The sequence below is a fragment of the Drosophila ficusphila genome, unplaced genomic scaffold, assembly GCF_018152265.1.
Source record: "Drosophila ficusphila isolate 14025-0441.05 unplaced genomic scaffold, ASM1815226v1 contig_791, whole genome shotgun sequence".
Taxonomy (NCBI): Eukaryota; Metazoa; Arthropoda; class Insecta; order Diptera; family Drosophilidae; genus Drosophila; species Drosophila ficusphila.
This window is the reverse complement of record NW_025064737.1, coordinates 20,040,773-20,066,593: the sequence shown is the minus strand read 5'-3', so window position 1 is coordinate 20,066,593 and position 25,821 is coordinate 20,040,773. Positions and strand designations below refer to the sequence as shown.

The 25,821-nt window shown below is 41.1% G+C and overlaps 11 protein-coding genes across 11 annotated transcripts; 6 read left to right on the top strand and 5 right to left on the bottom strand.

Moving 5' to 3' along the window:
• The first annotated feature begins 31 nt into the window (after window positions 1-31).
• LOC108095681 lies at window positions 32-1,663 on the top strand. Its single transcript, XM_017196850.1, has 4 exons — window positions 32-275; window positions 396-898; window positions 960-1,329; window positions 1,408-1,663. Exons 1-4 carry the CDS (start codon window positions 68-70, stop codon window positions 1,611-1,613), a joined length of 1,287 nt encoding a protein of 428 aa, XP_017052339.1. The 5' UTR covers window positions 32-67; the 3' UTR covers window positions 1,614-1,663.
• Window positions 1,664-2,461: 798 nt separating this feature from the next.
• On the top strand, window positions 2,462-4,016 carry LOC108096016. Its single transcript, XM_017197366.1, has 4 exons — window positions 2,462-2,699; window positions 2,781-3,283; window positions 3,348-3,717; window positions 3,772-4,016. Exons 1-4 carry the CDS (start codon window positions 2,501-2,503, stop codon window positions 3,978-3,980), a joined length of 1,281 nt encoding a protein of 426 aa, XP_017052855.1. The 5' UTR covers window positions 2,462-2,500; the 3' UTR covers window positions 3,981-4,016.
• A 220-nt stretch (window positions 4,017-4,236) lies between these two features.
• LOC108095695 lies at window positions 4,237-5,757 on the top strand. Its single transcript, XM_017196865.1, has 4 exons — window positions 4,237-4,451; window positions 4,511-5,007; window positions 5,062-5,431; window positions 5,485-5,757. Exons 1-4 carry the CDS (start codon window positions 4,247-4,249, stop codon window positions 5,688-5,690), a joined length of 1,278 nt encoding a protein of 425 aa, XP_017052354.1. The 5' UTR covers window positions 4,237-4,246; the 3' UTR covers window positions 5,691-5,757.
• A 759-nt stretch (window positions 5,758-6,516) lies between these two features.
• On the top strand, window positions 6,517-8,509 carry LOC108096024. Its single transcript, XM_017197373.1, has 4 exons — window positions 6,517-6,888; window positions 7,175-7,674; window positions 7,733-8,096; window positions 8,156-8,509. Exons 1-4 carry the CDS (start codon window positions 6,684-6,686, stop codon window positions 8,347-8,349), a joined length of 1,263 nt encoding a protein of 420 aa, XP_017052862.1. The 5' UTR covers window positions 6,517-6,683; the 3' UTR covers window positions 8,350-8,509.
• A 665-nt stretch (window positions 8,510-9,174) lies between these two features.
• On the top strand, window positions 9,175-10,844 carry LOC108095938. Its single transcript, XM_017197275.2, has 3 exons — window positions 9,175-10,178; window positions 10,238-10,454; window positions 10,514-10,844. Exons 1-3 carry the CDS (start codon window positions 9,336-9,338, stop codon window positions 10,705-10,707), a joined length of 1,254 nt encoding a protein of 417 aa, XP_017052764.1. The 5' UTR covers window positions 9,175-9,335; the 3' UTR covers window positions 10,708-10,844.
• Window positions 10,845-11,210: 366 nt separating this feature from the next.
• LOC108095939 lies at window positions 11,211-12,655 on the bottom strand. The gene is made up of 2 exons (XM_017197276.2): window positions 11,552-12,655; window positions 11,211-11,494 (listed from the first exon to the last, which is right to left on the bottom strand). The coding sequence occupies exons 1-2, from the start codon at window positions 12,612-12,614 to the stop codon at window positions 11,310-11,312; spliced, it is 1,248 nt and encodes a 415-aa protein (XP_017052765.1). The 5' UTR covers window positions 12,615-12,655; the 3' UTR covers window positions 11,211-11,309.
• A 722-nt stretch (window positions 12,656-13,377) lies between these two features.
• LOC108095711 lies at window positions 13,378-14,855 on the bottom strand. The gene is made up of 3 exons (XM_017196883.1): window positions 14,307-14,855; window positions 13,706-14,237; window positions 13,378-13,644 (listed from the first exon to the last, which is right to left on the bottom strand). The coding sequence occupies exons 1-3, from the start codon at window positions 14,853-14,855 to the stop codon at window positions 13,460-13,462; spliced, it is 1,266 nt and encodes a 421-aa protein (XP_017052372.1). The 3' UTR covers window positions 13,378-13,459.
• Window positions 14,856-16,058: 1,203 nt separating this feature from the next.
• On the bottom strand, window positions 16,059-17,614 carry LOC108095997. The gene is made up of 3 exons (XM_017197343.1): window positions 16,984-17,614; window positions 16,394-16,925; window positions 16,059-16,332 (listed from the first exon to the last, which is right to left on the bottom strand). The coding sequence occupies exons 1-3, from the start codon at window positions 17,359-17,361 to the stop codon at window positions 16,148-16,150; spliced, it is 1,095 nt and encodes a 364-aa protein (XP_017052832.1). The 5' UTR covers window positions 17,362-17,614; the 3' UTR covers window positions 16,059-16,147.
• Window positions 17,615-17,829: 215 nt separating this feature from the next.
• LOC108095996 lies at window positions 17,830-19,614 on the bottom strand. The gene is made up of 3 exons (XM_017197342.2): window positions 19,013-19,614; window positions 18,431-18,959; window positions 17,830-18,364 (listed from the first exon to the last, which is right to left on the bottom strand). Exons 1-3 carry the CDS (start codon window positions 19,565-19,567, stop codon window positions 18,180-18,182), a joined length of 1,269 nt encoding a protein of 422 aa, XP_017052831.1. The 5' UTR covers window positions 19,568-19,614; the 3' UTR covers window positions 17,830-18,179.
• A 525-nt stretch (window positions 19,615-20,139) lies between these two features.
• On the bottom strand, window positions 20,140-21,766 carry LOC108095984. Its single transcript, XM_017197328.2, has 2 exons — window positions 20,607-21,766; window positions 20,140-20,539 (listed from the first exon to the last, which is right to left on the bottom strand). Exons 1-2 carry the CDS (start codon window positions 21,721-21,723, stop codon window positions 20,340-20,342), a joined length of 1,317 nt encoding a protein of 438 aa, XP_017052817.1. The 5' UTR covers window positions 21,724-21,766; the 3' UTR covers window positions 20,140-20,339.
• A 2,054-nt stretch (window positions 21,767-23,820) lies between these two features.
• Window positions 23,821-25,233, top strand: LOC108096015. The gene is made up of 2 exons (XM_017197365.1): window positions 23,821-24,874; window positions 24,933-25,233. Exons 1-2 carry the CDS (start codon window positions 23,839-23,841, stop codon window positions 25,136-25,138), a joined length of 1,242 nt encoding a protein of 413 aa, XP_017052854.1. The 5' UTR covers window positions 23,821-23,838; the 3' UTR covers window positions 25,139-25,233.
• Window positions 25,234-25,821: the final 588 nt, after the last annotated feature.

The following is a 25,821-nucleotide window of genomic DNA, read 5'->3' as shown; positions in this document are numbered from 1 at the left end:
CGGCACTCTGAACTTCGTTATATCAGTTAAAAGATACAGTGACTGTAGTCAACACCACAGATACGGAATGGCGACCTCAACGGCATCAATTGTCAATCCCAACGAGCATTTGGAGATTCCCCAGTGGATAAACCAGGAATATTTCCAGCCGATATTACAGAAAGACGAGCCTGACTATGAAAAGATTCTGAGCTTCAAACCGGTTGCAGCTATTCCTCCAGGCGAGAATTTCACATCCATAATGTTGCGGATTCACTTTGATCTACAGATGAAGGGTGAGGCAATACATGACTTCACAGAAAAAAGAAGAAATACGAGATGATCCATTGATGCGCACGTTTTTAGAAATTTAAAATTGTGATTTCATATTAAATTTTTGGTTTTTATCTCTACAGATGGAAACACCAAACACAAGACCTACGTTTTCAAGACAATGCTGGCGGAGGAGCGGGGTGGCAAGGAGATCCGTGAGGCAGGCATTTTCGACAAGGAGCTCATGATGTACCAAAGTTTTCTCCCCGCTTTCGAGGAACTCTACCGATCGGCTGGAGAGGAAATTCAGCTGGCTCCCAAATGCCTGCACACTGACCAGCGGGAGAACGGAATCCACTTCGTGTTCGAGGATCTGGGGGTGAAGAAATTCCAAAACGTAGATCGTATTCAGGGTCTAGATATTGTGCACATGAAGAGATCACTCCAAAAACTTGCGGAGTTCCATGCGGCGGCCGCAGTTTATGCCGAGCGAAAAGGATCTTACCCCGTCGAGTTCGAGGATGGATTCATTGGCAAGGACAACCTGAAAATGCAAGAAGAAGGATTTTTGGTAAAGGCCAGATCGTACCACAAGTCCATGGCTGGTTGGGGCCTGGAAGAACCTGAAAAATATATAAACAGCTTTGTAAGTCAGCTACTTCTAACTTGATATTGGTTCAGTACCTCATTACATTCTTTTTAATTAGCCAACGGTACAGCAGTTTTTGAAAATGTGTGAAAAAAATCTAGGAACGGATCCATTGGCCTTCAATACGCTTACGCATGGTGACTTTTGGTCTAGTAATCTAATGTGCAACTATCTACCAAACGGCGAAATCAACGAGGTCATCATGGTGGACTTTCAGCTGTGCAAATGGGGCAGTCCTGCCCAGGATCTGCTCTTCTTTATCACCCTTTCAGCGGCCAGTGATATCAAGCTCAAGGAGTTCGACAATTTCGTCCGAATTTATTGGGAGCGGTTGGTGGAATGCCTTAAGGTGCTAAAATATCAGAAACCCCTGCCAAAGCTGCGCGATCTGCAGACTTCCCTGTACCAGGACACAAATACTGTCTATGGTGAGTTTGTAGATTTCTTTTTTTATATTTCTTCAATTAATTTTATTATTTATACATTTTTCTTTGAACATCCTTTAGCTTTTATTGCCGTCTTTAATCATCTGCCTGTGATCCAGTTTCCTTCCGATAAGGAATCCAACTTGCATTCCCTTTTGCGAGACGATGAAGAAGGCGACAGATTTCGGATGCGAATCTTCACGAATTCCACTTTTTGCCGTCTCATGAAGGACATTTATCCATTCTTCTACAACCGAGGAATCTTTAACTTTAGTGATTACGAATAAGAAAGATGTGTAGAAAAGAATTCAATTAAATAATATTTGGATATATAAAACTTTTGTTTTTTAATAACCCATTCATTTTCTTAAGTTCCCGTTTACTGACGTACTAAAAAAACCGTATAATAACGATGACAGTCTACAATAGATACTAAAACAATAGATTTTCTACTGCAAACAATCTTACACAAGCAACTATAATGATTTGGCGAAAAAATGGGTTATAAGTATATGAAGATAATAGGCATGCTTATGACGTACTTGTGTTTTACTATCTAGGTGGTGAAGACAAGTACATTATCTTAATTTCCAATAAATATTTTCATCAAAATAGGGAAGTACTCAAAACAAACCTTTGATTATTTCGCTGATTCGTATCAACAAAGCTTGATAGCGTATCGCAAACAAAACAGATTACTTAATGTTGAAAAGGCTCCAGCGTAATAAACGAATCGTTTCTCAATTGATTGTCAAGGCTAGTAAACTAAAAAAAATAGATCAAAAGCCGATATGCTCAATACACTTTAAATCAAAATATAATGATATACTTGCAATTATGTAAGACCAACGAACGAAGCTTATCTTTTCTTATCATCAGATTACTGGAGAGTGGGCGTATAAAATCATTTTTGCAACCAAGTAATAGGAACTAAGGATGAGGCAATAAAAATGATTGAATATAATTATCAAGCTCCGCTTGATAAGATTGACTTGATAGTTTAAATAATCAAAAAAACAAACGCACAGCTTTTTATAATGTTACCCCACATAATGAAATAGGTTGTAGATAAGAGAGCTCTACAAAATGCCTATTAAAGCTTCGTTAAAAATGTATACAAATTCAGTTCCAAACTAGCAGGTGCCGGAAGAGGTTGTGTTTGCCGATCCGCAGAATGACCGACGAAATAGTGAACCCCAACGAGAATCTGATCATTCCCGATTGGATCAATGAGAAGTACTTCGAAAGTGTCCTGGCCAAGGACGAGCCGGATCATGCAAAAGTATTACAATTCAACGTAGTGGCTGCCATTCCACCTGGCGAAAATTTCACATCGACTATGTTGAGGGCCTACATCAAAATGGAAATGAAAGGTGAGCTTGCGATAAGCGATTGGTAACTGGTTTTTCTTTAAATATTATGAATGAAACTTAAAAATTCACTTACATTTTCAGATAAAAGCGTCAAAACAAAGACATACATCTTCAAAACGATGCTTCCCCAGGAACGAGGTGGTAACGACATCGCCGAATTCGGACTCTTTCCCAAGGAGGCCACGATGTACGAAACCTACATTCCTGCCTTTGAAGCTCTCTACAAGGATGTCGGGTGGGACATCCAACTGGCGCCCAAGTGCCTGCTAACTGAGGAGCGAGAGGGAGATATCCACTTCATATTCGAGGATCTCTGCGTGAAGCGCTTCAAGAACATGGATCGCACCAAAGGACTGGACATGGAGCACATGACGAGGTGTCTGCACAAGTTGGCCGAGTACCATGCGGCCAGTGCGGTTTACGAGGAGCTCCATGGTCCCTATCCCAGCGATTTCAAAGAGGGATTCGTTAGGCGCGATGTGAAAAAGTTCCACATAGATGGGTTCAAACTGAAGGAGAAGGCCTACAAGAAGGCCATTCTTTCGTGGGGCATTAAGGACGCAGAGAAATACGTTGAGGCTTTTGTAAGTTTCAAACAATTTAAAAAGATAGTAGCACTTAATAAATATTAAACTTATTTTCCATCAGCCCACTGCCGATCAATATTGGGCTCAATGCCTAAGCGCTTTGGAGCTGGATCCTTCAGAGTTCCATGTACTCAACCACGGCGACTTTTGGTCCAGCAACCTGATGAGCAGCTACTTGCCTGACGGCAGTCTCGACCAGCTCATCCTGATCGACTTCCAGTTAACCACGTGGGGCAGTCCGGCCATCGACCTGCTCTTCTTCCTCGTACTCTCCCCCACTAAGGAATCGCGAATCAAGGAGTTCGAGAACTTCATAAGGATTTACTGGGAGCGCCTGGTTGAATGCCTGAAGGCCTTGAAATTTAAGAAACCCTTGCCGAAACTGCGCGATCTTCAAAACTCTATCAACAAGAAGCACCATTCGTTTTACGGTAATTTTTGGCCACAATAATTGTCAGCATTCTCTAACAAAACTTTCCCTTTAGCTTTCTTTGCAATTCTGAATCACCTGCCGATAATTTTGTTTCCCACCGACAAAGACAGCAATCTGCACAACATGACCGCCGAGACAGAGGAAGGCGAGAACCTCAGACTCCGTTTACTTTCTAATCCTGCTTTTGTGGAAGTCATGAGGGAACTATACCCCTTCTTGTATAACCGCGGAATTTTGAACTTTGAGGACTATGATGTCTGATATTATTAACTGATAATAAAACGTAGTTAAATATTACGAAATCAAGTTTATCTTGGAGTGCCGAATAAGTGTGTGTCTTATCAGCAAGACTTTGGCTCCAGTCAAGTTGACGGTTATCTGTGATAGATATGGTTGTAGAATCTAGATTTTATTACAAACTCAAGCTGTTTTAACCAGCGTTTCCGAAAGCTGAAAGATAATTATCTACGCAGATCTTATCTTTACTTGCTGATCTCAACATAATGATTTCCAGTTCAGTTGAAATCATGTCGCCCTCCGAGAAGATCGAGAACCCCAACGAGAGTCTCGTCATACCAAAATGGTTGACCAAGTCGAAGTTTCAGTCCTTACTCACAAAAGATGAGCCTGATTATAACACAATTATTAAGTTTACTGCAGTAGCCGCAGTGCCGCCAGGTGGTAATTTCGCATCGGTTTTGGTGCGAGTGTACTTGGACTTGAAAATGAATGGTAAGATAATTCTCTTTTTATATATCAATAGGAGCATTATGTAGGCCAATATCTTCCAGATGAAACTCGTAAGAGAAAGTCTTATGTGGTTAAGACCACTCTGGATTCAGATAAAGGCGGCAAAGCGGTCAATGAGATGCGCTATTTTCACAAGGAGCAGCAGATGTATTCCACTTTCTTGCCAGAATTTGAGAAAATCTATCGCGAGGCGGGACATCCTGTTCAGCTGGTGCCGAAATGCCTGGAAATTGGAGAGATGGAGGGAAACCTCTATTTCATATTCGAAGATCTTGCCCCTAAAGATTATGTGAGTGCAGATCGAACTAAAGGATTGAATATGGATCAGATGCGACTGTCTCTCCGAAAACTGGCTGAACTCCATGCGGCGAGTGTGATTTACAAGGATCGTCATGGACCGTATCCCATTGACTTCGCTCACGGCTTCGCCAAGAAGGACAATATCCAACTCAGTGTGGGAAGATTCGAATCCAAGGCACCGGAGTACAAGGAAGCCATGAAAACATGGGGCATCGATGAGAGTTATCTTAAAAACTTTGTAAGGATTCTAGTTAATACAACTAACAGATACAGTTCACAAATTTAATTACAGCCCACTGCAGAGCAATATGGCAAACTCTGCCGGGAATCCCTCCATGTCGATCCCCAGGATTTTAATGTCCTTACGCATGGCGACTTTTCGGCGTGCAACATTCTGTTCAAGTATGCCGAAAATGGTTCCCTAAGTGAGGCACTTCTGCTGGACTTTCAGCTCTGCAAATGGGGAAGTCCTGCCCAGGATCTGCTAATGATAATAACCATTTCCGTGGCGAAGGATTTGCGGCTCAGGGAGTTCGACAACTTTGTGAGAATCTATTGGACATATCTAATCGAATGCTTGCGAGTGCTTAAGTACGAGAAACCCCTTCCTCAACTGAGGCAACTGCAATCTGCCATCTTCAAGAAAAACAACACACTCTATGGTAGCTGTTTATAAATGTATCTTTTATCTTTAACTTACATTTCATTCCTTCAGCTTTCTTTGCGGCGTTCAATCACTTGCCGGTTCATTTGCTGCCCATTTGCAAGGAGAGCAACTTGCACACCATGAACTCGCAGGACGAAATTGGCAGGAGGTTCCGAATGCGGGCTTACACTTATCCTGTTTTTGTGGAAATCATTAGAGAACTCTATCCCTTCTTCTGCAACCGCGGCCTCTTCAACTTCGAAGACTTTGAGTGATCGCAAGTTCATTCATCTTCCACTGCAGCTTGCAGTTGACTCGTTAAATAAATTGTGCGAATATTGATTCTGGTTTTATCAAGTTTCCCATGGCGAATGTCGGGGCTGCATAATTGAAACCGGGAGGCCTTGGAATAGTTTTCCAGCTAGTCTTTCAGTTAGTGCGTTTGTAAATCGGGAAAATACTTTTATGAATTCAGCTATATTTGAGGTTAAACTGAGATTTATTTTAAGATTTTTTAATTCAAACTGTTCAGCAAAAACACATATATTTGTTATACTAAAAAACTGTTTATCTGCTTATCACGTACTACCGTATCTACATCAAGAAGCTGATAAAAGCCGCAATGCGATACCATGGAAAATAATCTCTACTTTAGGAGATATAAGTATCTAAAAATTTCAATATTATCGTATTAAATATTTAAAAATTAAGTCACAAAATAACGCTAAATAATAAAAATATACTGAAATTATAGAGTATAAAAAAGGTTAGGCTGGTTTGTTTTGGCGTCTGGCCAAAATGAGGTATGTATACAATTTGATAGTAGCCCACTTGAGCGACAAGTGGGAGCGCGGGAGCTTTTTCTACCCCTCCCGGAGCTATAATGCCTGTCTGGTAATCAGATATTCCCATCACAACACTGCTGATAATTCCGGCGCCGGCGAATGCACTGCTTGACCATTCCGGGGGTACGGGAAAAGCTCTGCCAATTATCACCCACCTTGTGCGTCTCCGGGGAGAGTCTTTGGGCCAAGAGGCCCCCAAACGCTCTGTTGACGAACCAGTTAGACGGGCAGTTGGCATTGCTTTTCGGGGCGTTGATAAGTGCGCACCTCACCCACAGTCGACTCAACGGAACGAAAATAACATCGCGGGCCGCAAAACAAGAAAACATTCTCGATAAGGAAAGGCGAGGCGAAACAGTTGCGCCGCACACTTCGGACCGGGAACAACGCTCCACCGATTCGATCGCGGAGACCCCTTTCAAAATGCCCGATAACAGCAACAAGTTCTGCACCTCCAACAAGGTCCGCATTCCGACATGGATTAATGAGGCCTACTTCAAGCGGCTGCTCAAAAAGGAGTTCCGCGAGTTCCGACGGATCCTAAACCTCTCGATCATTCCGGCCACTCCGCCCGGAGAAACCTACACATCGCTGCTGATGCGCATCGTTATAGACATCGAGATGAAAGGTGAGGGCCTAGATTTTATTTGACCATATATTACTGGTACCTGACGTCATATTTTTACACAGCCTTAAGTAATAGCTTTACTAATTTAATAAAAATGCATACCTAACTGTGCATCACTTGTACGCTATGCATACTTATTATATTTTAAACAACGCAACCAGCAGTGAATTTAATTACTAACCAATAAAACTATTTTTGTTGCAAAGCTCAATTTAGCTTATCAAGTATACGCACTGTTATCTCCAATCAATTTAAAAAGAACAAAAATTACCTTATCTTTTCACAGATGGATTCTCTCAACAAAAGACGTACATTGTGAAGACCATGTTGGACGATGCCCAGGGAAATGGTGGCTTCGTGAACACCCTGAACATTTTTCCCAAGGAGAAGATGATGTACGATACGATCATTCCTCAGTTCGAACAGCTTTACGAGAAGGCCGGGCTCAGTGTGAAGTTCGCACCCAAGTGCCATTGGTCGGAAGAGATTAACGGAAGGATCTGCCTGGTGCAGGAGGATCTGCAAACGAAAAAGTTTCGAAATATCAACCGCCTCAAGGGATTCGACATGGCTCAAATGCAGCGCATCCTGGAGAAGTTGGCCGAGTTCCATGCGGCGAGTGCCGTTTGGCGCCAAAGGAATGGTCCCTTCCCAGATGATTTCCAGCGCATATACCTTCCCGCCAACTACAATCGATCCAAATCGTATCAGGCCAGGGTCCAGAGCTATAAGATGGCCATGGCCAGTTGGGGTCTGCAGGATCACGAGCAGTACGTGAATCGCGTTGTTAGTAGAAACATTAACAGGGGATTTCAAAACCTTAAACATATATTTATCTTTCAAGCCAACTGCTGATCAATTTGTGCAATCCTACGCCCGCTGTTTTAACAATAACCCGCAGGAATTCAAAGTCCTCAATCACGGCGATTTTTGGTCCAGCAACATAATGCTGAGCTCCACTCACTCCGGTGAAATCAACCAGATACGTTTTGTGGACTTCCAGCTGTGTAAATGGGGCAGTCCGGCCCAGGATTTGTGGGGACTTATCATTGGTTCGGCCAGACATTCGATCAGGATTCCGCACTTCGACTGCTTCATCAGGATATACCACACTCACTTGGTTCGCTGTTTAAAAATCCTTAACTACAGCGAGAAAATGCCAATGCTGAAGGAGCTTCATATGAAAATGATCAAGTATGGATTTTGGGGTGAGTTTTGGATAAGATATTTTAAGGAACTTTTCTATAATGAAACCATTTTCCTTCAGGTTACTTTACCGCCTTCACCCATTTGGTGTTCATACTGCTGCCGGTGGACACGGAGGCCAGTTTGGTGAAGCTTACTCAACCAGGAGAGGAAGGAGATCGATTCCGGGCGAAAGTCTACACAAATCCCCTTTACGTGCGGGCTGCACTGAGTATATTCCCCTTCCTCTACAGGCGTGGCATTCTTGACTTTTGAAGCAACACTTGCCAACTAATACCAATCCCTATCCATATTTACTGTATCTCATCCGGCCGACTTTAACTTTTTACAAGTTGCATTTAAATATTTTATGCAAATAGCAGAGTAACTAACCATGCAAACTTTGATACACTTAATAATAAACTAACTTTCTACAATGAAAAACCTAATTTATTCATTTATCTTTTGTTTAACTCGTAGACTGAAAGGGTATACTGTATCATCACTCCCCTCATCGGTATCTACCAATCCCCCAAAGATTTGTTATCATATCTACATCCCCGGCCAAAGAGACCTAGGTATTAACTTCAACACAAACAAAAAGATAGATAAAGAAAACTCAAATTCCCCTTTATATTTGGGAAAGTAATTATTTAGAGCTATTTTTGACTCTATTGTTGTTAATTGATTTATCAAATATATCAAACTCTTGGCAAGTCATGGAAACAGGTGCCTCGTTTCAGATCACGTTTTATTTATCAATGCGGAATACAGTTATAGATCGATAAAGAGAACCTGAAGGTTTTATAGTTTTTATTGGTCTTAGAAATTTAAAACATAATTTTTTTAAATAATTTCAAGTTAACGAAACTTTAAACTAATGACGTGTTTTTTTTACATTAAGGTGAAGTCGGCCAAATAATGTTTATATGTATTTCGAAAAAGAAAGCACACCTCATAAGTTGTTATCAGTAAATAATGTCCACAGCACTCGATCCACATTTATCAAAAAAGATTCAGTGCCATATGTTTGTTGGTTTCCACATATACTATATATATAATATGCATATATACTCAAATCAGCTGATAAGCCAAAGCTAAAAACAGAGAGAGCTTTCCGTAAGCTCTATCTTTCTCCCACCCGTCACATGTTTTGTCCCACATTTCGGAGTCGATAGCCCTCGCCGCAAGTTGCTGCCCAACTGCTCCGGTTTTCTCACTCCACTCGGTCAGGTGACTTGAAAAAATAAAAATAAAGTACAATGGGAACCGGCAGCAAGAACTACCAGGCTCCTGAATGGCTCACCGCCGACTTCCTGCAGGATGTGTTGAAGGAGCACTTCAAGGAGGAGCAGCTGGTGGTCAGCGAGCTGATTGTGAAGAGTGCCCAAGTGGGTGACCAGGCGGCGGGATTCGCCAGCGAAATGCACCGGGCCAGCTGCAATCTCCAAAGAGGCTCTGCTCCGAAAAGCAAGTTCTCGGTTATTGTAAAGGACCATCCCAAAGGACAGACGGGTGCAGTCGCCCAGAGGAGCAAGCTCTTCAAACGCGAGATCCTGGCCTACAAGGAGGTGCTTCCACGTATCCAGTCTCTGCTCCAATCCATCGGAGATCAGACAAAAATCGCCCCCGCTTGCTACTACACCACGGAATCGCCGGAACCTTTCCTGATCCTCGAGGACATGCAGCAGTCCGGCTTCGAGAACTTCGAACGGGGTCGCCTGCTAAATCTGGACTACGTACTGCCCACCATCGAAAAGATAGCCAAACTGCACGCCTGCAGTGCCATCATCGCCCAGGATAGTCCTGAAGTTTTGGAATTCTTCAACGAGGCTCCTATTTCCCGGAACCCGGATCGTCGCGATTTCCTCACCTTTTTCCCGGTAAACATCCGCTGCGTGGCCGAGGAGGTGGCCCACTGGAAGGGCTACGAGGAGATCACCGAGAAGATGTTCAAGCTGGCCGAGAATGTGTTGCAGAGAGCACTCACCATGTTCGAGAATACTGGCAAGGAGTTCCGCGTCTTCAACCTCACCGATCTGTGGATCAACAATCTGCTGTTTCATATCAACAACGAGACAAAGGAGCCGGACGATGTGGTCACGGTAAGACATACAAATTTCTTTGTAAATCACATTACTATATCTCAAATTTGAACCTCCAGTTAGACTACCAGTTGGCCTATGTGGGATCCCCGACCATTGATCTCAACTACTTCCTGTACGGCTCCTTGAATGAGAATGTGCGAAAGGTTCACTTTAAGTATATTGTTAGGGAATACCAGAGGGTGCTTCAGCAGACCCTGGAAAAACTAAACTTCCAAGGACACATTCCCTCCCTCAAGGAGATCCACATCGAGTTGATCAACACCAGTCTAATGGGTGAGTTAGCCCTTTCTCAAGAAAAAGTATTTTCTTACCATAAACTCTTTCTCTTTTAGGAGTCATTGGCGCTACTTGCTTAACTCCCCTGATTTTCCGCGAGGGAGCAGGCTTCGAAAATCTCGAGGATCTTAACTCGCGAACGGAAAGCGGCGATCGATTCCGCCGGGAGAATGTAGAAAACCCCAAGTACCTAGCTTTTCTACAGCGAACCATCAAAGAGTTTGAGCTCTCCGGATTCTTGGATATTTAGAAAAGACAGAGTGCAAATTGATCAAAAGTATTCGGGCTTCCATATAGTGTAAGCATTGTTAGTTTCAGACACAATATTCCATGAGTATTTTTTACACCCAAATAAAGTAGCAAACGTTGTTATATATTTTCCGAAAAGCCCTGAGGTTTTATTTAGCCCTATGAAAAAATATTAATTTTGTATGAAAATTATCGAATTATCATAATTTTCCAAGCCCAACTCAACGGCAATAAATGGGTTGCGTTTTCTCTGAATATACAACTAGTCAATAAACAATGTGAACAGGTTCTACTTGGCTCTGTTGGGTCCCCACTCTATTTAAATGTTTTTCAAAAGAGCTTTAAAAAAGTTCCAAGCTTCCCGTTAACAAGTTTTCGGTGATAATTTTAATTGCCTTTTGATCAGTGGTATTAAAAAAACTTTCAAACTAATGGAATATATAGTAATTGTTTTCATTTTGTTTGTTTGGTAACCATGGCAAAAGGCTTATCTCTCAGAGATAATTCCTTGATCTAAGTACGTGTTTTATTTAATCATTAAATACTACTGAATGTTATCATCCAATTAGACATAAAAAATTCCTGCTTTGAAGTTGATTAAGTTCATAGATCTTTAAAATATCCCACTTCTTCGTATTTTCGAAGAAGGTTTTTTATATCTTCAAGGTAAATATCAAAGAAATAGACTTTCTTTCTTATTTCTGGCTCCAAAATAATGTCGTTCATTTTTATCCTGTTTGCCTTAACGGCCAATATCATAGGCATAAAAGTGGACATAAGGAAAAAGTCTGTAAAAAAGTATAAGTGTTAGTATTGTCTAATAGAAAAGTATTTTCAGCACTTACCATAGTACTTGTGGCGGTGAATTTCCTTCCAGAGACCAGCTTGCGTGGGCATTGGGCCCTTGTAGCCCACCTTCTTCAAAGTTTCCTCCAAAACGGAAAAATAATAATTTATAGCATCTTTACCTAGATCCCATCGCTGTTCAGGTTCCATCAACATATACACAGAGTATATCAGATCGATGGTAATGGGACTTAGATTGCAAATTTGAAAGTCCACGAACATAACTTCGCCGTTGTCCTTGAACATCATATTTCGCAGATGGAAGTCGCCGTGACACATCACGTAGTATCCATCAGATTTGTAGTTTTTCCGGTATTCCTGCATTACATCACTCATTCGTTGCAAGTAATCGTTCTTTATTTTCTCAAAGTAAGGCTTGTACTTAGTGAGCTCGGGGGTTTTTTCTAGCATGTCCAGGAAATTTCCCATACCAGACGTGACCATGGGATCAGTCATTAGGTTAGGCATCTCGGTCAAGCCATATTGAAACTCCTTCAGGAAATCGGTTTGCTCATTCATCACCTTCATGCTAACTGCGTGCCATTTGGCTAGCTTAGTAAACACAGCTTTTGTTTCCTCCGGTTTAACTGGCCTGTTTCGGATGACTGAGTATCCCTGCGGCACGAGATCCTCGAATATCAACACTTGTCGAGGCTCCAAGCTGTGGTAGATGCAGGGCACATATAGCCTAGTATCATCTCCGGCCTCCCGGAGAATCCTCTCGAACTCGGGCAGAGCCTTGGTGTAGGCTAGAATTTCCGTGGAGAACAAATGGGACTCTGCCAGCATTTCCTTTTTATGTCCTTCCTGCTCTGGCATCGTCTTGATGATCAGGGGCTTTGAGAATTTTCCATTCGAGGTGGTATACTCGGCGGTAGTTCGGAACATAACACTGGCATAGTGATCTCCCTGTGCACTGGCGGGTGTAATTTTCAGATCAGCTACTTTCACTTTGCACTTTTCGTATTTTCTCAGAACCTCTCCAATAAATTGCGCATTCAGCCACGACGGCGCCTCCAACTCGTCAGCATTGAATTGTTCCGTATCTGCGCTATCTGGCATTTTTTCGCGGGGCCTATCAATAATCAACTAGTCGAAATACTTTGTAAACCGGTAATACTTAACTCTGTTGGGTCTCAGCTCAATTTAAACGTTTTCCGAGGGAGCTTTGAAAAACTTTTTGAAGCTTTTTCTATGCAAGTTTTCGACTTGGTGCGAAACTCTTATCTTATCACAAGAAAAGCTGTTCAACAGGATAAATACCTTTGATCACTTTTAATTCAAAACTAAACTCTGATAACTAATCAAAAAAATCAATCACAATATATTATTAAATAATTTTTTGTTAACTACTAGGCAAAGAAAAAAACTAAAACACATCAAAAATTATTAAATTAATTTAAATTATTCTTATAACTATTATTAGAATAATTTTTCTTAGTAACTGTAAAGCTTAAAAATTTATTTATTTATAAAATATGACCAAAGTTTAAACACTATAAGCTTCAACGTTTCAGAAAGTTTAAACTAAAACAGCTTTTATTAAAAAACTGCACGTCATTTTGACAAGTCATGCTGATATTGAGCAATATTGTTGATCAAAATTTCATTTGTCATTTCACTCGAAATAATCATTTCTTTAAAACGAAGCTATATTGAAAAAAATACATTTTTAAGCTTTACATTTAATAAGAAAAAATAGTTAAACACTTATATTTTTCTCTGAAGGTCATTCCGCAATCAAGTGCTATTGAACTTCACCTTGTAACGCCCACTTAGAACTAGTTTATGATTGGTACTTCAATTAAAATGGGGGAGATATGACTGCATTTTGCACAAACATTTCATTTATTTAGCAGTACAGTATCAATTTTATTGTTTACTATTAGAATTTTTAAATTTCCTTATTACAGATCCTCGAAGTATCCCAGTTTCTCGAAATTGTCCAAAAGCTTAGTAACATCTTTTAAGTAGTTTTCCTGATAGTAGGTCTTCTTCCTAGCTTCCGTATTTTGAATAACTTCATGCATTAATGCAGTGTTTGATTTAATGCCCATCATCATTGGTAACAATGTGCTTATCAAAAAGAAATCTAAAAGGAAATGAAATAAGATGAAAAAGATCCAAGATTGTAGCTGTAAGCATATCCTCACCAAAGTATTTATTGCGGCGTATTTGCTCCCACAATCCTATTTCGGTGGGCAATTCCCCCTTGTATCGAATGTTTTTAAGAGTGGAGAGCAAAACCGAGAAGTAGTAGTTGATCAGTTCCTTTCCCATTTCGCAACGCTGTTCCGACTCCATCAACATGTAGATTGAATAAGTAAGGTCCACAGTAATGGGGCAAAGATTACAGAACTGGAAGTCCACCAGCATGAGGTCATCGTAGGTTCCTGGCTTCTTTTTATTATTCCTGAACAGCATATTACGTAGATGGAAATCGCCATGGCACAGGACGTATTGTCGATCATTCCGCCGATATTTGTGATATTCGTGCATCTCAACTTTCAGTCGCTGCATGTAACTATCTTTTATTTTTTCAAAATGCTGCTTATATTTCCGGAGTTCAGGGACTTGGTCAAGCATTTCAATAAAAGTGGTCATACCATTAGTTATAAAGGGATCAGTGTGGATAGTCGGCATTTCGAAGAGGCCATACTTAAACTCTTTAAGAAAATCGGGTTGCTGGTGGAGGAGTTTGTAATTTAGGGATACTACTTAGGATCTTAGAAACGAAAAGCTGATTAAGCTTACCTCATTGATGAATTTCATACTGACTGCATGCCACTTGGCCAACTTGTAGAAGGCCAATTTCAGATCCTCCACTGTGGGAGGACCGTCCCGGATGACAGTGTATCCCTGAGGCACAAGATCCTCGAATATCATCACTTGCCGGGGCTTCAGACTGTGGTAAAGGCAGGGTACGAAGAGCTTGGTATTATCCCCTGCTTCCTGTAGAATCCTCTCGAATTCGGGCAAGACTTTGCAGTACATTCCGATTTCCGTTGCGAAAAGATGCGATCCACTCAGCATGTCCTTTTTGTGACCATCCTCCTCTGGCATCGTTTTGATGATCAGTGACTTGGAAAACGTTCCCTTCTTAGTTGAGTAATCCACTTTGGTCCGGAACATAATGCTGGCGTAGTGATCTCCCTGCGCAGTTGCAGGAGTGATCTGCAGATCGGTTACTTTAAGATCCGGAGCGTTCTCGTAGGTGCTCAGAATTCCTTCGATAAACACTTTATTTAGCCAAGTTGGAGGCTGAAGCTCGTCGGCATTAAATTCGGTGTTAGACTTTTCCATTTTGTAAGAGCTAAAAAATTTAATCAGCACTGGTAGAACCTTTCCGTTGAGAGTATAAAAAACTGATGCGAAAGGTATATGGCACAACAAGCCATTTAAATAAGAAAGGGAGAACTTTGACAAAGCTTTTGAGGATCCTATCAGTTCTTAAATATTATGATCTGTGCTTTTAATTAAGTAAAGTATTTTCTTATCTAATCTTGATTTTTAAAACAACAATAGTTGAGGACCGTTGTCCTTATTATCGGTTTGAATCAAGTAATCACATTTTGTTTATATTTAAATGTATATTTGTGGTTTTCATTTTCATTTCCATTTAGACGAGTTTGTTTAACAACAATTTAGCCATTCTCTAAGTATATTGCATAAACTCATTATCATTATCATTTCCAAAGGCAACGATTCCTTTATTACGGAAATACATAACAGATACATATATGATTACATTAAATTACAAAAATTTTGGCCTAATTACTTTTAATGCCTTTTTTAATTTTAGACCCTTAAAGTACCCCAATTTCTCGAATTTCGGCAACATCTTGGTAACATCTTTCACATATGTATCCATAAAATAATTTTTCAATTCAGATCGTGATGCTGATCAAGAATATATATACTTTATAAGGTCTGAGGTGTCTCCTTCAGTTCGTTGCAAACTTCAGACTGAAATTATAATACCCTCTTGCTCTGCAAGAGTACAATGAATAGAAAAATCGTCATAGTTTCGATGTTGTTTAGCCCTTATGCATTTTGATCGACATATTTGATGTCTGCAAGGGTATATAAGCTTCGGCCTGCTTGTTTGAAATTTAAAAAAAAAACTAATACGAATTTGTTTTAAGGGATGTGTTGGTTTCGGAAGTTAAAATAATGTTGGTTAAGAGTTAACGCCTAAAAGTAACCAACATTAAACTCTTAAAGCTATGTGAATATTACCAGAATTTACGTATGTGATAAGATGGCAGCCATACACACATCACAAAAATTATGAAATACCCGGGAGTGCTGGTTTCTGCAACTCCTGATAGTATGCCTTTACCTATTTATAGGCATTTGAAAAGGTTCTTAGCCATTAGGCTTGCTGAAGCTACCTTCCTTTCTTGTTCTCTGAAAATTCGTCCGCAATCCTTCACCTTTTAACGCCCACTTGGAACTACATAGTTTATGATTGGTACTTCATTCAAAATACGGTAGATAGGACAGTACATTGCACGAACATTTCATTTATTTATCAGTGCAGTATCAATTTTATAGTTTACTATTACTATTTTTAAATTTCCTATTTTGGGGCATCACAGATCTTCGAAGTATCCCAGTTTCTCGAAATTGGCCAAAAGCTTAGTAACATCTTTTACATAGGGCTCCTGCAAATAGGTGTTGTTCCTTACTTCATGATCCTGGACAGCTTCATGCAATAATACAGTGTTTGATCTAACGCTCAGCATCATTGGTAACAATGAGCTTATCAAAAAGAAATCTAAAAGGAAATAAAATAAGCTGAAAATGATATAAAATTATAGCTTTAATATTTTCCTTACTGAAGTATTTATTGTGGCGCATTTGCTCCCATAATCCTATTTCAGTGGGCAATTCCCCCTTGTATCGAATGTTTTTAAGAGTGGAGAGCAAAACCGAGAAGTAGTAGTTGATCAGTCCCTTTCCCATTTCGCAACGCTGTTCCGACTCCATCAACATGTAGATCGAATAAGTAAGGTCCACAGTAATGGGGCAAAGATTGCTGAACTGAAAGTCCACCAGCATGGTGTCATCGTAGGTTCCTGGCTTTGTTTTATTACTCCTAAATAACATATTCCGCAGATGGAAATCGCCGTGGCCCAGGACATATTGTCTATCATTCTGCCGATATTTGTGATATACGCGCATCTCATCTTTCAGTCGCTGCATGTAACTATCTTTTATTTTTTCAAAATGCTGCTTATATTTCCGGAGCTCAGGGACTTGGTCAAGCATTTCAATAAAACTGTCCATACTATTAGTTATAAAGGGATCAGTTTGTTCAGGGGGCATTTCGAAGGGGCCATACTTGAACTCTTTAAGAAAATCGGGTTGCTGGTGGAGGGGTTTTAATTTAGATACACCATTGACAGAAGAAACTGATTGGGCTTACCTCATTGATCACTTTCATACTGACTGCATGCCATTTGGCCAACTTGTAGAAGGCTAATTTTAGATCCTCCACTGTGGGAGGAGCACCACGGATGACAGTGTATCCCTGTGGTACTAGATCCTCCAATATTATCACTTGCCGCGGCGTCAGACTGTGGTAAAGGCAGGGAACGAAGAGCTTGGTATTATCCCCTGCTTTCCGTAGAATCCTCTCGAATTCGGGCAAAACTTTGCAGTACATTCCGATTTCCGTATCGAACACACGCGATCCACTCAGCATGTCCTTTTTGTGACCATCCTCCTCTGGCATAATTTTGACGATCAGAGACTTGGAAAACGTTCCCTTCTTAGTTGAGTAATCCGCTTTGGTCCGGAACATAATGCTGGCATAGTGATCTCCCTGCGCAGTTGCAGGAGTGATCTGCAGATCGGTTACTTTAAGATCTGGTGCATTCTCGTAGGTGCTCAGAATTCCTTCGATAAACACTTTATTTATTTATCCAAGTTGGAGGCTGAAGCTCGTCGGCATTAAACTCTGTGTTAGACTTTTCCATTTTGTAAGAGCTTATAAGTTTTAACAACACGGGTAGAACCTTTCCGTTGAGAGGTTAACAAACTTATGCGAAAAGTCTATCGTAGACCGGTTGCTTTAAATAGAACTCGGGAAACTTTGACGAAGCTTTTGGGGTAAACTAAAGCGTTTTTCCTATCTTATCTTGAACACCAACGTTATGCTTATTATCAGATTGAATGAGGAAAATATAAAAAAAATTGTGTAAATGCTCTTTGTTTATATTTAATATTGTTTTGTATTTACACCGAATAATAGATGTGTTCTCGGAGACGATCTCAGTTGAAGTGTCTTTTATTATATATTATATATAAGCTTACAATCCAAACTATGTATCTATTCATTGGTGTGACCGTTCTGTATCAAAAATATATTCTTATGTACATATTTTATTTTTTGAACTTAAGTGGAACGAATATCCAATAAATATGTATGTATACATACCATATACCATATACCATATACCATTTACCATATACCATATGGTATGTATACATACCATATTTGTGGCTATCTTTTCAAAATATTTTTTTGAATACGCTACTATCAAGCATAAACTTATTATTGTAACAAATGAACTTAAATAAGAAACACTTTTGCAAATTTGCTTTTATTGCGTTTTAAAACTATAGACCCTTAAAGTATCCCAATTTCTCGAATTTCGGCAACATATTGGTAACATCTTTCACATAAGTATCCATAAAGTAGGTCTTTTGACGAGTTTCCGGGTTTTCGATCAGATCATTCATTTTAAAACTATTTGACTTGACGGCCAAAATCAGTGGAAGGAATGTGCTAATCAGAAAAAAATCTGAAACAGATTTAAAAAACATGCAAATCAAATTTTTTTTGGCTACTTCCGTTTTAGTAAACTTACCATAATACTTGTTCCGATGAACTTGCTCCCAGAGTTTAGCTTGGGTGGGCATGTCCCCCTTGTACCCAATTCTCTTGAGAGTGGCGACCAAAACCGTGAAATAGTAGTTGATCAGGTCCTTTCCCATTTCACGGCGCTGCTCCGGCTCCATCAACATATAGATCGAATAAGTTAGATCGACGGCAATGGGGCAAAGGTTGCTCAATTGGAAATCCACCAACATGGTGTCTTCGTGGGCTCCCGTCTCCTTGTTGAACTTGAACATCATGTTGCGAAGGTGAAAGTCGCCATGGCAGAGGACATAGTACCCATCACTCCGCCGACTTTTCTGATACTCCTGCATTGCAACTTGCAGGCGCTGCAGGAAGCAATCTTTAATCTTTTCAAAATGAGTCTTGTACTTCTTGAGCTCGGGTAATTTGTCCAGCATTTCGATAAAGCTGTCCATGCCAGTTGTAATGAACGGATCGTTTTGCATAGTGGGTATATCAAAAAGGCCATATTGAAACTCCTCCAGAAAGGCTGGTTTCTGGTGTAGCAGAATGTTAAATGGAAGTTAAAATTGTATATTATTCAACCTACCTCTTTCAATAGCTTCATGCTGACTGCGTGCCATTTGGCCAGCTTAGAGAAGGCTGTTTTGAGTTCCTCCTGAGAGACAGGACGATTACGAATGACGGAGTATCCGTGTGGCACCAGATCCTCGAATATCATCACCTTGCGAGGCTCCAGGCTGTGGTAGATGCAGGGCACAAAAAGCTTAGTATTATCCCCTGCTTCGCGGAGAATCCTCTCGAATTCCGGAAGTACATGACAGTACATCCCGATCTCGGTTTCAAACAGGTGCGATTCCCTCAGCATGTCCTTCTTGTGACCCTCCTGTTCCGGCATCGTCTTTATGATTAGGGACTTGGAGAACTTTCCCTGCGAGGTGGTGTACTCTGCTGTGGTGCGGAACATAACACTGGCATAGTGATCTCCCTGGCAACTTGCGGGTGTTATCTTCAGATCGATCATCTTTAGTTCCGGGGCCTCTTCGTACGCGCTCAGAATCTCTCCGATAAACTGGGGATTCAGCCAAGTCGGGGCCTCCAGCTCGTCGTCATTGAATTGTTCCGCGTCTGTCTTGTCAGTCATTTTGTTTACTATTGCACAATTCAACCGATAAGTGCCACGACTATTCTGAGTGCAGTTCTACGTGATTATGGAAAACCCGATCACGGGCTTGGCCCATTTTAAGCAAAATGCTCGAGCTTTCAAAATGATTCGCTCAAGCTTTTTGTGATCACCAACACCCACTGTTCTAGTGACCAATAATGAGATATAAATAATAGGGTTGGGCGAACACTTATGATTATCTAATAGACCCTCAACACTCAAGTTCCGGCAGCAGATTCATCAAATATCTAACCATAAACAGTTAAGGCAATGTCTCATTTAAATATACATTGGTTATGGGGACTTGCAATAACTAAACATGAAAATAAAATACTTGCTAACATTCATTTACAGCAGTTACTTGAGCAAAAATAGCTGATACCAAATCTAAGTTTTTTAATCAATAGTAACACTCAAAGTATCTTTCCGATTATTAAACTTTTCTACCTACTGCCGGTATCCCAATAAAATTGATAAGATCACTTACAGAATGAACGATCGACTTGAGTGATGACATAATACTTTAAGGTAAAAAAAATGTTCCTCTAAAATTGTTGGTAATAGTGTATTAAATAACATGTATTTGAATAAAAGTTTAGCTACGTATAATGAATATGTATACTGTTCGGTTATTCTTTACAAATGTGATTACATTATCTAACCTAAAAATAGTTCGTCTAATATATCTCTAAGTACATATAATTTGGACTATATAACACAGGTGTAAGATAATAGGATTTTTGAATCTATCTCACTGATCTGCATCGAGCAAACCCTCTGCATCGAAGGTGGGCAATAGTTCCCGCAAAATCCTTTGTGAAATTGGATTTCTATAGCAGGCGTTCTTGAAGTTAATGGCCCGCTGGTTACTTTCCATCAGGGCATTAAAATCGGCATCGGCGGTCTCCACATTTCGTTGAATCGGAAACACGGAGATGGATGTGTGAGCAGCTGGATATTGTTATGGAAATTCAAAATTAGACACCTTACAAACATCTTGAATTGCATTTCAACTCACCGTAGAACTTCTTCTCGTGCAACTGCTGGTGGAACTGGTGCAAGCTGGGAACTGGAGCCTGGTACTGCAACTTCCTTAGAGTGTCTGAGAAAATGCCGAAGTAGTAGGCAATCAGCTGCTCCTGATGGTTCTGATGGAGGTCGAACTCCAGCGAGGTGTTCATGAAGTAGAAGAGATCGAGGGCCGGCGATCCCCACGCCGTGTATTGAAAGTCAATGATGATGACATCCAATGGCTCCCCGGTTTCCTTATCGTACTTGACCAGCACATTGTTGGTCCACAGATCTCCGTGAGCCAGGACATTAATGTGGCCCGGGCTGATGTCGAAGATGCGTTTTCCCAGCTCCATGTAGATGGGCACCAGGGCGTCCATCTTCTCGGCGTACTTCTCGTATCCTGGCCACTGAGCCACTCGACGGGATGCCGCCTGGAACATGCCCACGAATGCTGGTGCGTAATTCTCGGTGTATCGGTTGAAGAAACCTCGATCGTAGCCCTCCAGACTGTGACTCTCACGCTCGTTCAAAACCGCGGAGGTGGCATGCATCTTGGCCAGTTTCCGGAGCACAATACGAGCCAGTTTGAGATCCAAGCCGACCAAACGGTCTGGCATCACAAAGCCACGGGCATTCAGGTCCTCGAAGATCAGTGCAGAGTTACCAATGTCCACTGCCATGGTTTCGGCGAAGATCTGCTCGCCATCTCCGATCTCGAGGAGGAGCGCCTTCTGCTTGGGCAGGACCTGCTCGTAGATAATCATCTCGCGGTTGAAGATGTCGTAGGGCTCCATGGCGTTCTGGGCGAACTCATTGCCCTCGAAGGTGGACTTCACGATGTAGTGACCCAGCTGGGAACTACCATCTCCCCGGGTGAACTGAGCCTTCACTCGGGTGAGGACTCCGCCGTAGTTTTCACCCTTGCCCAGAGCAGGATTCACCTTGACCCAGTCGATCCTGATCCTCGGGTCCTTGTAGTACTTTTGCAGGGCATCCACCAGGTAGCTCTCCGTTAGCCATTCAGGAGCATCCAGGAAAACCGAACTGGCAGCCGGGGGAGGCCTGGGAGCTGTGAGCTTGGGAATGGCCTCGATGGCACCGATCAGATCAGAAACGGACATATTGAAAGTGATCTTTAGCTGAGAGACTCCTGAATGAAATTGTGCCGAAAACCCAGAGCCCTGCCGCTTTTATGGCGAAATTTTGGGATGCTGTAAACTGTTCCCAGCCCGCAGATATGAAACCGTATATCCGAGGGCCTCTCCCGTCACAATTGCGATTAATATAACCATAAAATCGCAGATTTCGTAGCTGTGAATTTAAATGTGGGTACGGGCGTACAGATTACACTTTTTATTGGACGGAGCCCATTCGGCATGCCTCCAGTCGACAGTTAAGATTCGGGCCCCACCTCTCCACTGTGGCTACTGCCCAATTGTTTGAGTTTGTCGAAGGCAAGCCAGTTAATCTTTATAGCACTTGCTGTGGGCTTAGGGCTGCGCAAGTGTGTTCTCAGCAATTATCCCAGGCTCACACATGTTAAACGGTTCCCAGCTAAATCATCCCAAATGCGAGTGATTTGTCAAAATGCTAACGTCAGACGCTGGGAAAAATCTTAGGGATATACGAAATATATACCACTTTAAAGTGAAAAGCAACCATTGATAACCTCATTTGCAAAGTTCATAAGAAATGGTTTGTAAGCCAAAATGTGTAGTCGGCTTAAGCGATATATTTTATTTGTAAAATATAAGAAACACTGCTTACTGCTACTTTTTTCATACTTGCCTTCCGTATTTTTAACAACACCTAAAATATTTCAAACAATTTTTTAGCCTAGAATGATTTCGTATACTGGTCTTCAATTAATAAAGTACACATCACTAAACAAGTTTAATTAGCTTTAACTAAATTGCTTTAATCATCATAGCTATATAGCTTTCTAAACTTTGTCGGCTTTTGCTGATAAACCATGTTTACCTTGTCTAGGTAAATATGAGTATTTAAACTATTTTCTCAATGGTTTACAGCTTGCAAACTTCGCACTAAGTTTAGATCTTTCAGCACCCAAATGTATGATTTTTGCAATTAACGCTACGTCAGAACTTGAAACATAGGAAACAATTTTGTTTAAACAAAATATGCTAATATGAAGGATTGAGTTATTTCTTTTAATACATTTTAAAATTTTAAAAAATTTTAATTCTTTTTTCTTTATTTATATACTTTACACATTATCTCTATAACACTGTTAATAAATATTTTGTAAGAAAAATCCTTCGGCAAGCAAAGATCAAATAAATTGTAATAGCTTAATACGTCTGGTTAAATATTGAAACAGTTACTAAGAGAGTCTGGCTAAACAACTACGTGGCACCATATATAGTACTCCCTGACACAATGCAATTCTGGAGCTCTACGATAAAGAATCATCTTGATACAAAGTGCCATCCCATCAAAGCGGTTTACGTAAGACAATGAAAGAGGTCGATGGGAAAATTATGATTGTGGGTGGGTAGCCACGTGAAAAGACGGCCTCAAAAATTAAAACGGAATACGAAAATGAGCACAAATCCTACGACTGCCGATTCACAGCACTTTAATGGGGCCAAACATCAAGTTAATTGGGATTCCTCCGGATTTCGGGTATCTTTATTGAGGGAATCTGTCGGCGTCTGTACATAAATCCAAAGATATAATATCTGCAAGGCAGTGTTGAGCAATGGCACGATTCTTGGCACACGATACGCATAATCGAGACCTGTTGCCAAACGGGGATAATCCCAAGACAAACACTGCAAATTATAGATGCCAGTGTTTACCCGGACATAAAAACCTAGAACGTCAACCTCAGAAGGAGCGATATGTAAATAAAACTGCAGATAGTAGCCTGTAGTAAAAAGCACTTGGAGAATCTTTTTAATGAATTGGAAAGTAAAACTAATGCCACCATCTACGATTATATGAAATAGAACTACAAACAGTAACTAAGTGAGATTATATTCAATACCTATGTCTGGTTTATTGTCCGTTTTAATTTGTTCTTGCAAGCGGTTTCAAAACCCCTAAATTTTTTTCCTTGTGAGTTATTTTTTCGAGTGGAATACAAGCTGACATACAAAGCATGCCTCTAATTGCGCTTTGACAAATGTACACCATTTAAAGGTAGTATAAAAGCAGTCGACTTAACGTCGCTGATCTGCATTCACTGTGAAAAATAAGTTCAACTAGACAAGATGGCAGCGGCACCCGAGTGGCTAACCCACGAATATATCGAGCACGCCCTTCGATCCCACTACAAAGACAATGGATTGGCCATCACCCAGCTGCAGATAAACCCCGCCTTGGGACCCGGAGAAAACTACGGCGGAGTGCTGACCCGTGCTCGAGTGGAGTTTACCCTTTCGAACCAGGAGAAGAAGCTGCAGAACCTGATTGTAAAGACGGAGATCGACGACGACGAGTTGACCCAGGAACTGATGGCTCCCTACGACATCTACAATCGGGAAATGACAATCTACGAGGAAGTGCTGCCAAAGATAAATGAGCTGCTCAACGAAATCGGAGATAGCGAAAGGATCTTTCCCACTGCCATTTATGTGGATCGCGAGCGAATGGCTATAATCTTTGAGGATCTCTCCGTGGCTGGTTACGTAATGGCGGATCGAGTGCGTCGCCTTAACGAGGAGCACACCCACCTCATTCTCCGGAAGCTGGCCAAATTTCATGCGGCTTCTGCGGTCTTAAATGAGCGGCAAAAAGGCAGTTTGGAAACCTTCGATCGAGGCTTCTTCAATCGCTATACAAATGCCTACAAAGGCTACTTTGTGGGTGGCCTTTTGGCCGCCGCCAGGTGGATGAGCCAGGTGCCCAAGTTGGCCCACTACTCGGAGAAACTGTTCGCCTTGGCGCCGCACTACATGGACATTGGTCGGGAGTGCTTTGCCCCAACTCCGGGCCAAGTGAATGTCCTGGCTCATGGAGACGTGTGGACCAACAATGTGATGTTCAAGTACGATCCGCAAACAGGACGACCAGTGGACGTGCTGCTCATTGACTTCCAGTACTCCTTCTGGGGTTCTCCCTGCATAGATCTGCACCACCTCTTCAACACCTCCCTGAAGGAGCCGCTGCGACGAGATCAGCAATGTGGACTCTTCAAGTTTTACCACAACATTTTCAGCGAAACCCTACAAAAACTCGACTACCGTCAGAATCCCATTCCCAGTTTGCACCAGTTCAAATTGGAGGTGGAGCAGAAGCGCTTCTTCGGTAAGTTATCTCACTAAAAATAGCTACATTATTTAACTGATAGTTGTTATTTTTATAGCTATGCACTCGACAGTCGTCGTTCAACCTGTGATGATCAGCCAGGATCCCACGGATGCCTGTTTTAATGCCTTGATGAACGATGATGAGCGCGGTATTCGTTTCAAGAACCGATTGTATAACAATCCCATCGTTCAACAAAACCTGCACTCCCTCGTTCCTTTCTTCGATAGAAAAGGCTTACTGGAAGTCAATCAAACCTGTTAAAGATATTTTAAGATGTACTTGTGGAGCTCCCACGCTTAAGATGTAAATAATTTTTAGTTCTAATGAAAAATAAATAATACTATTTCTAGAAGCAATTTTTAATAATTGATGTTATTTATTAAATATATTTTTCACTGATTATAAAAAAGATGTTATTTTTTTAGTTGCACAATCTAAAATAAGTTTTTCTAACGCCTTATGGGGGTTTGGAGAGCTTAAATAAAATAAGTTAGGTGGTACCGCCTAAAAGTTAACAACATTAAATGCTTAAAACCAGTCTAACGTTATCAGATTGTGCGGATGCGATAAGATGGCAGACATATATATGTACATCTCAAAAATTCTAAAGTGCCAGGAGTGCTGGTTTCTGCAACTCCTCAAAGTATGCAATGCTAAACTGTTATCGTGTTATCTCCTTTACCAATTTACCAATTTAGAGGCTCTTGAAAAGGTTCTTAGTCGTTCAACTTCTGGCTCTTTCTTTTACGACAATCTTGTGAAATAACAGCAAAAACTAGTTACTATGCGTTCCACCCGCAAACAAAGAGCGCATCTGAAAGTCTGAAATTACCCCCAACAAGCGAAACCCACTCAGCAGTATTCACGTTTTTGTGCGCTTAACTATGCAAATGTTCGGATGGATTTATGGGCTGGGAAGCAGATTAATTTGACGAGGGAACGAG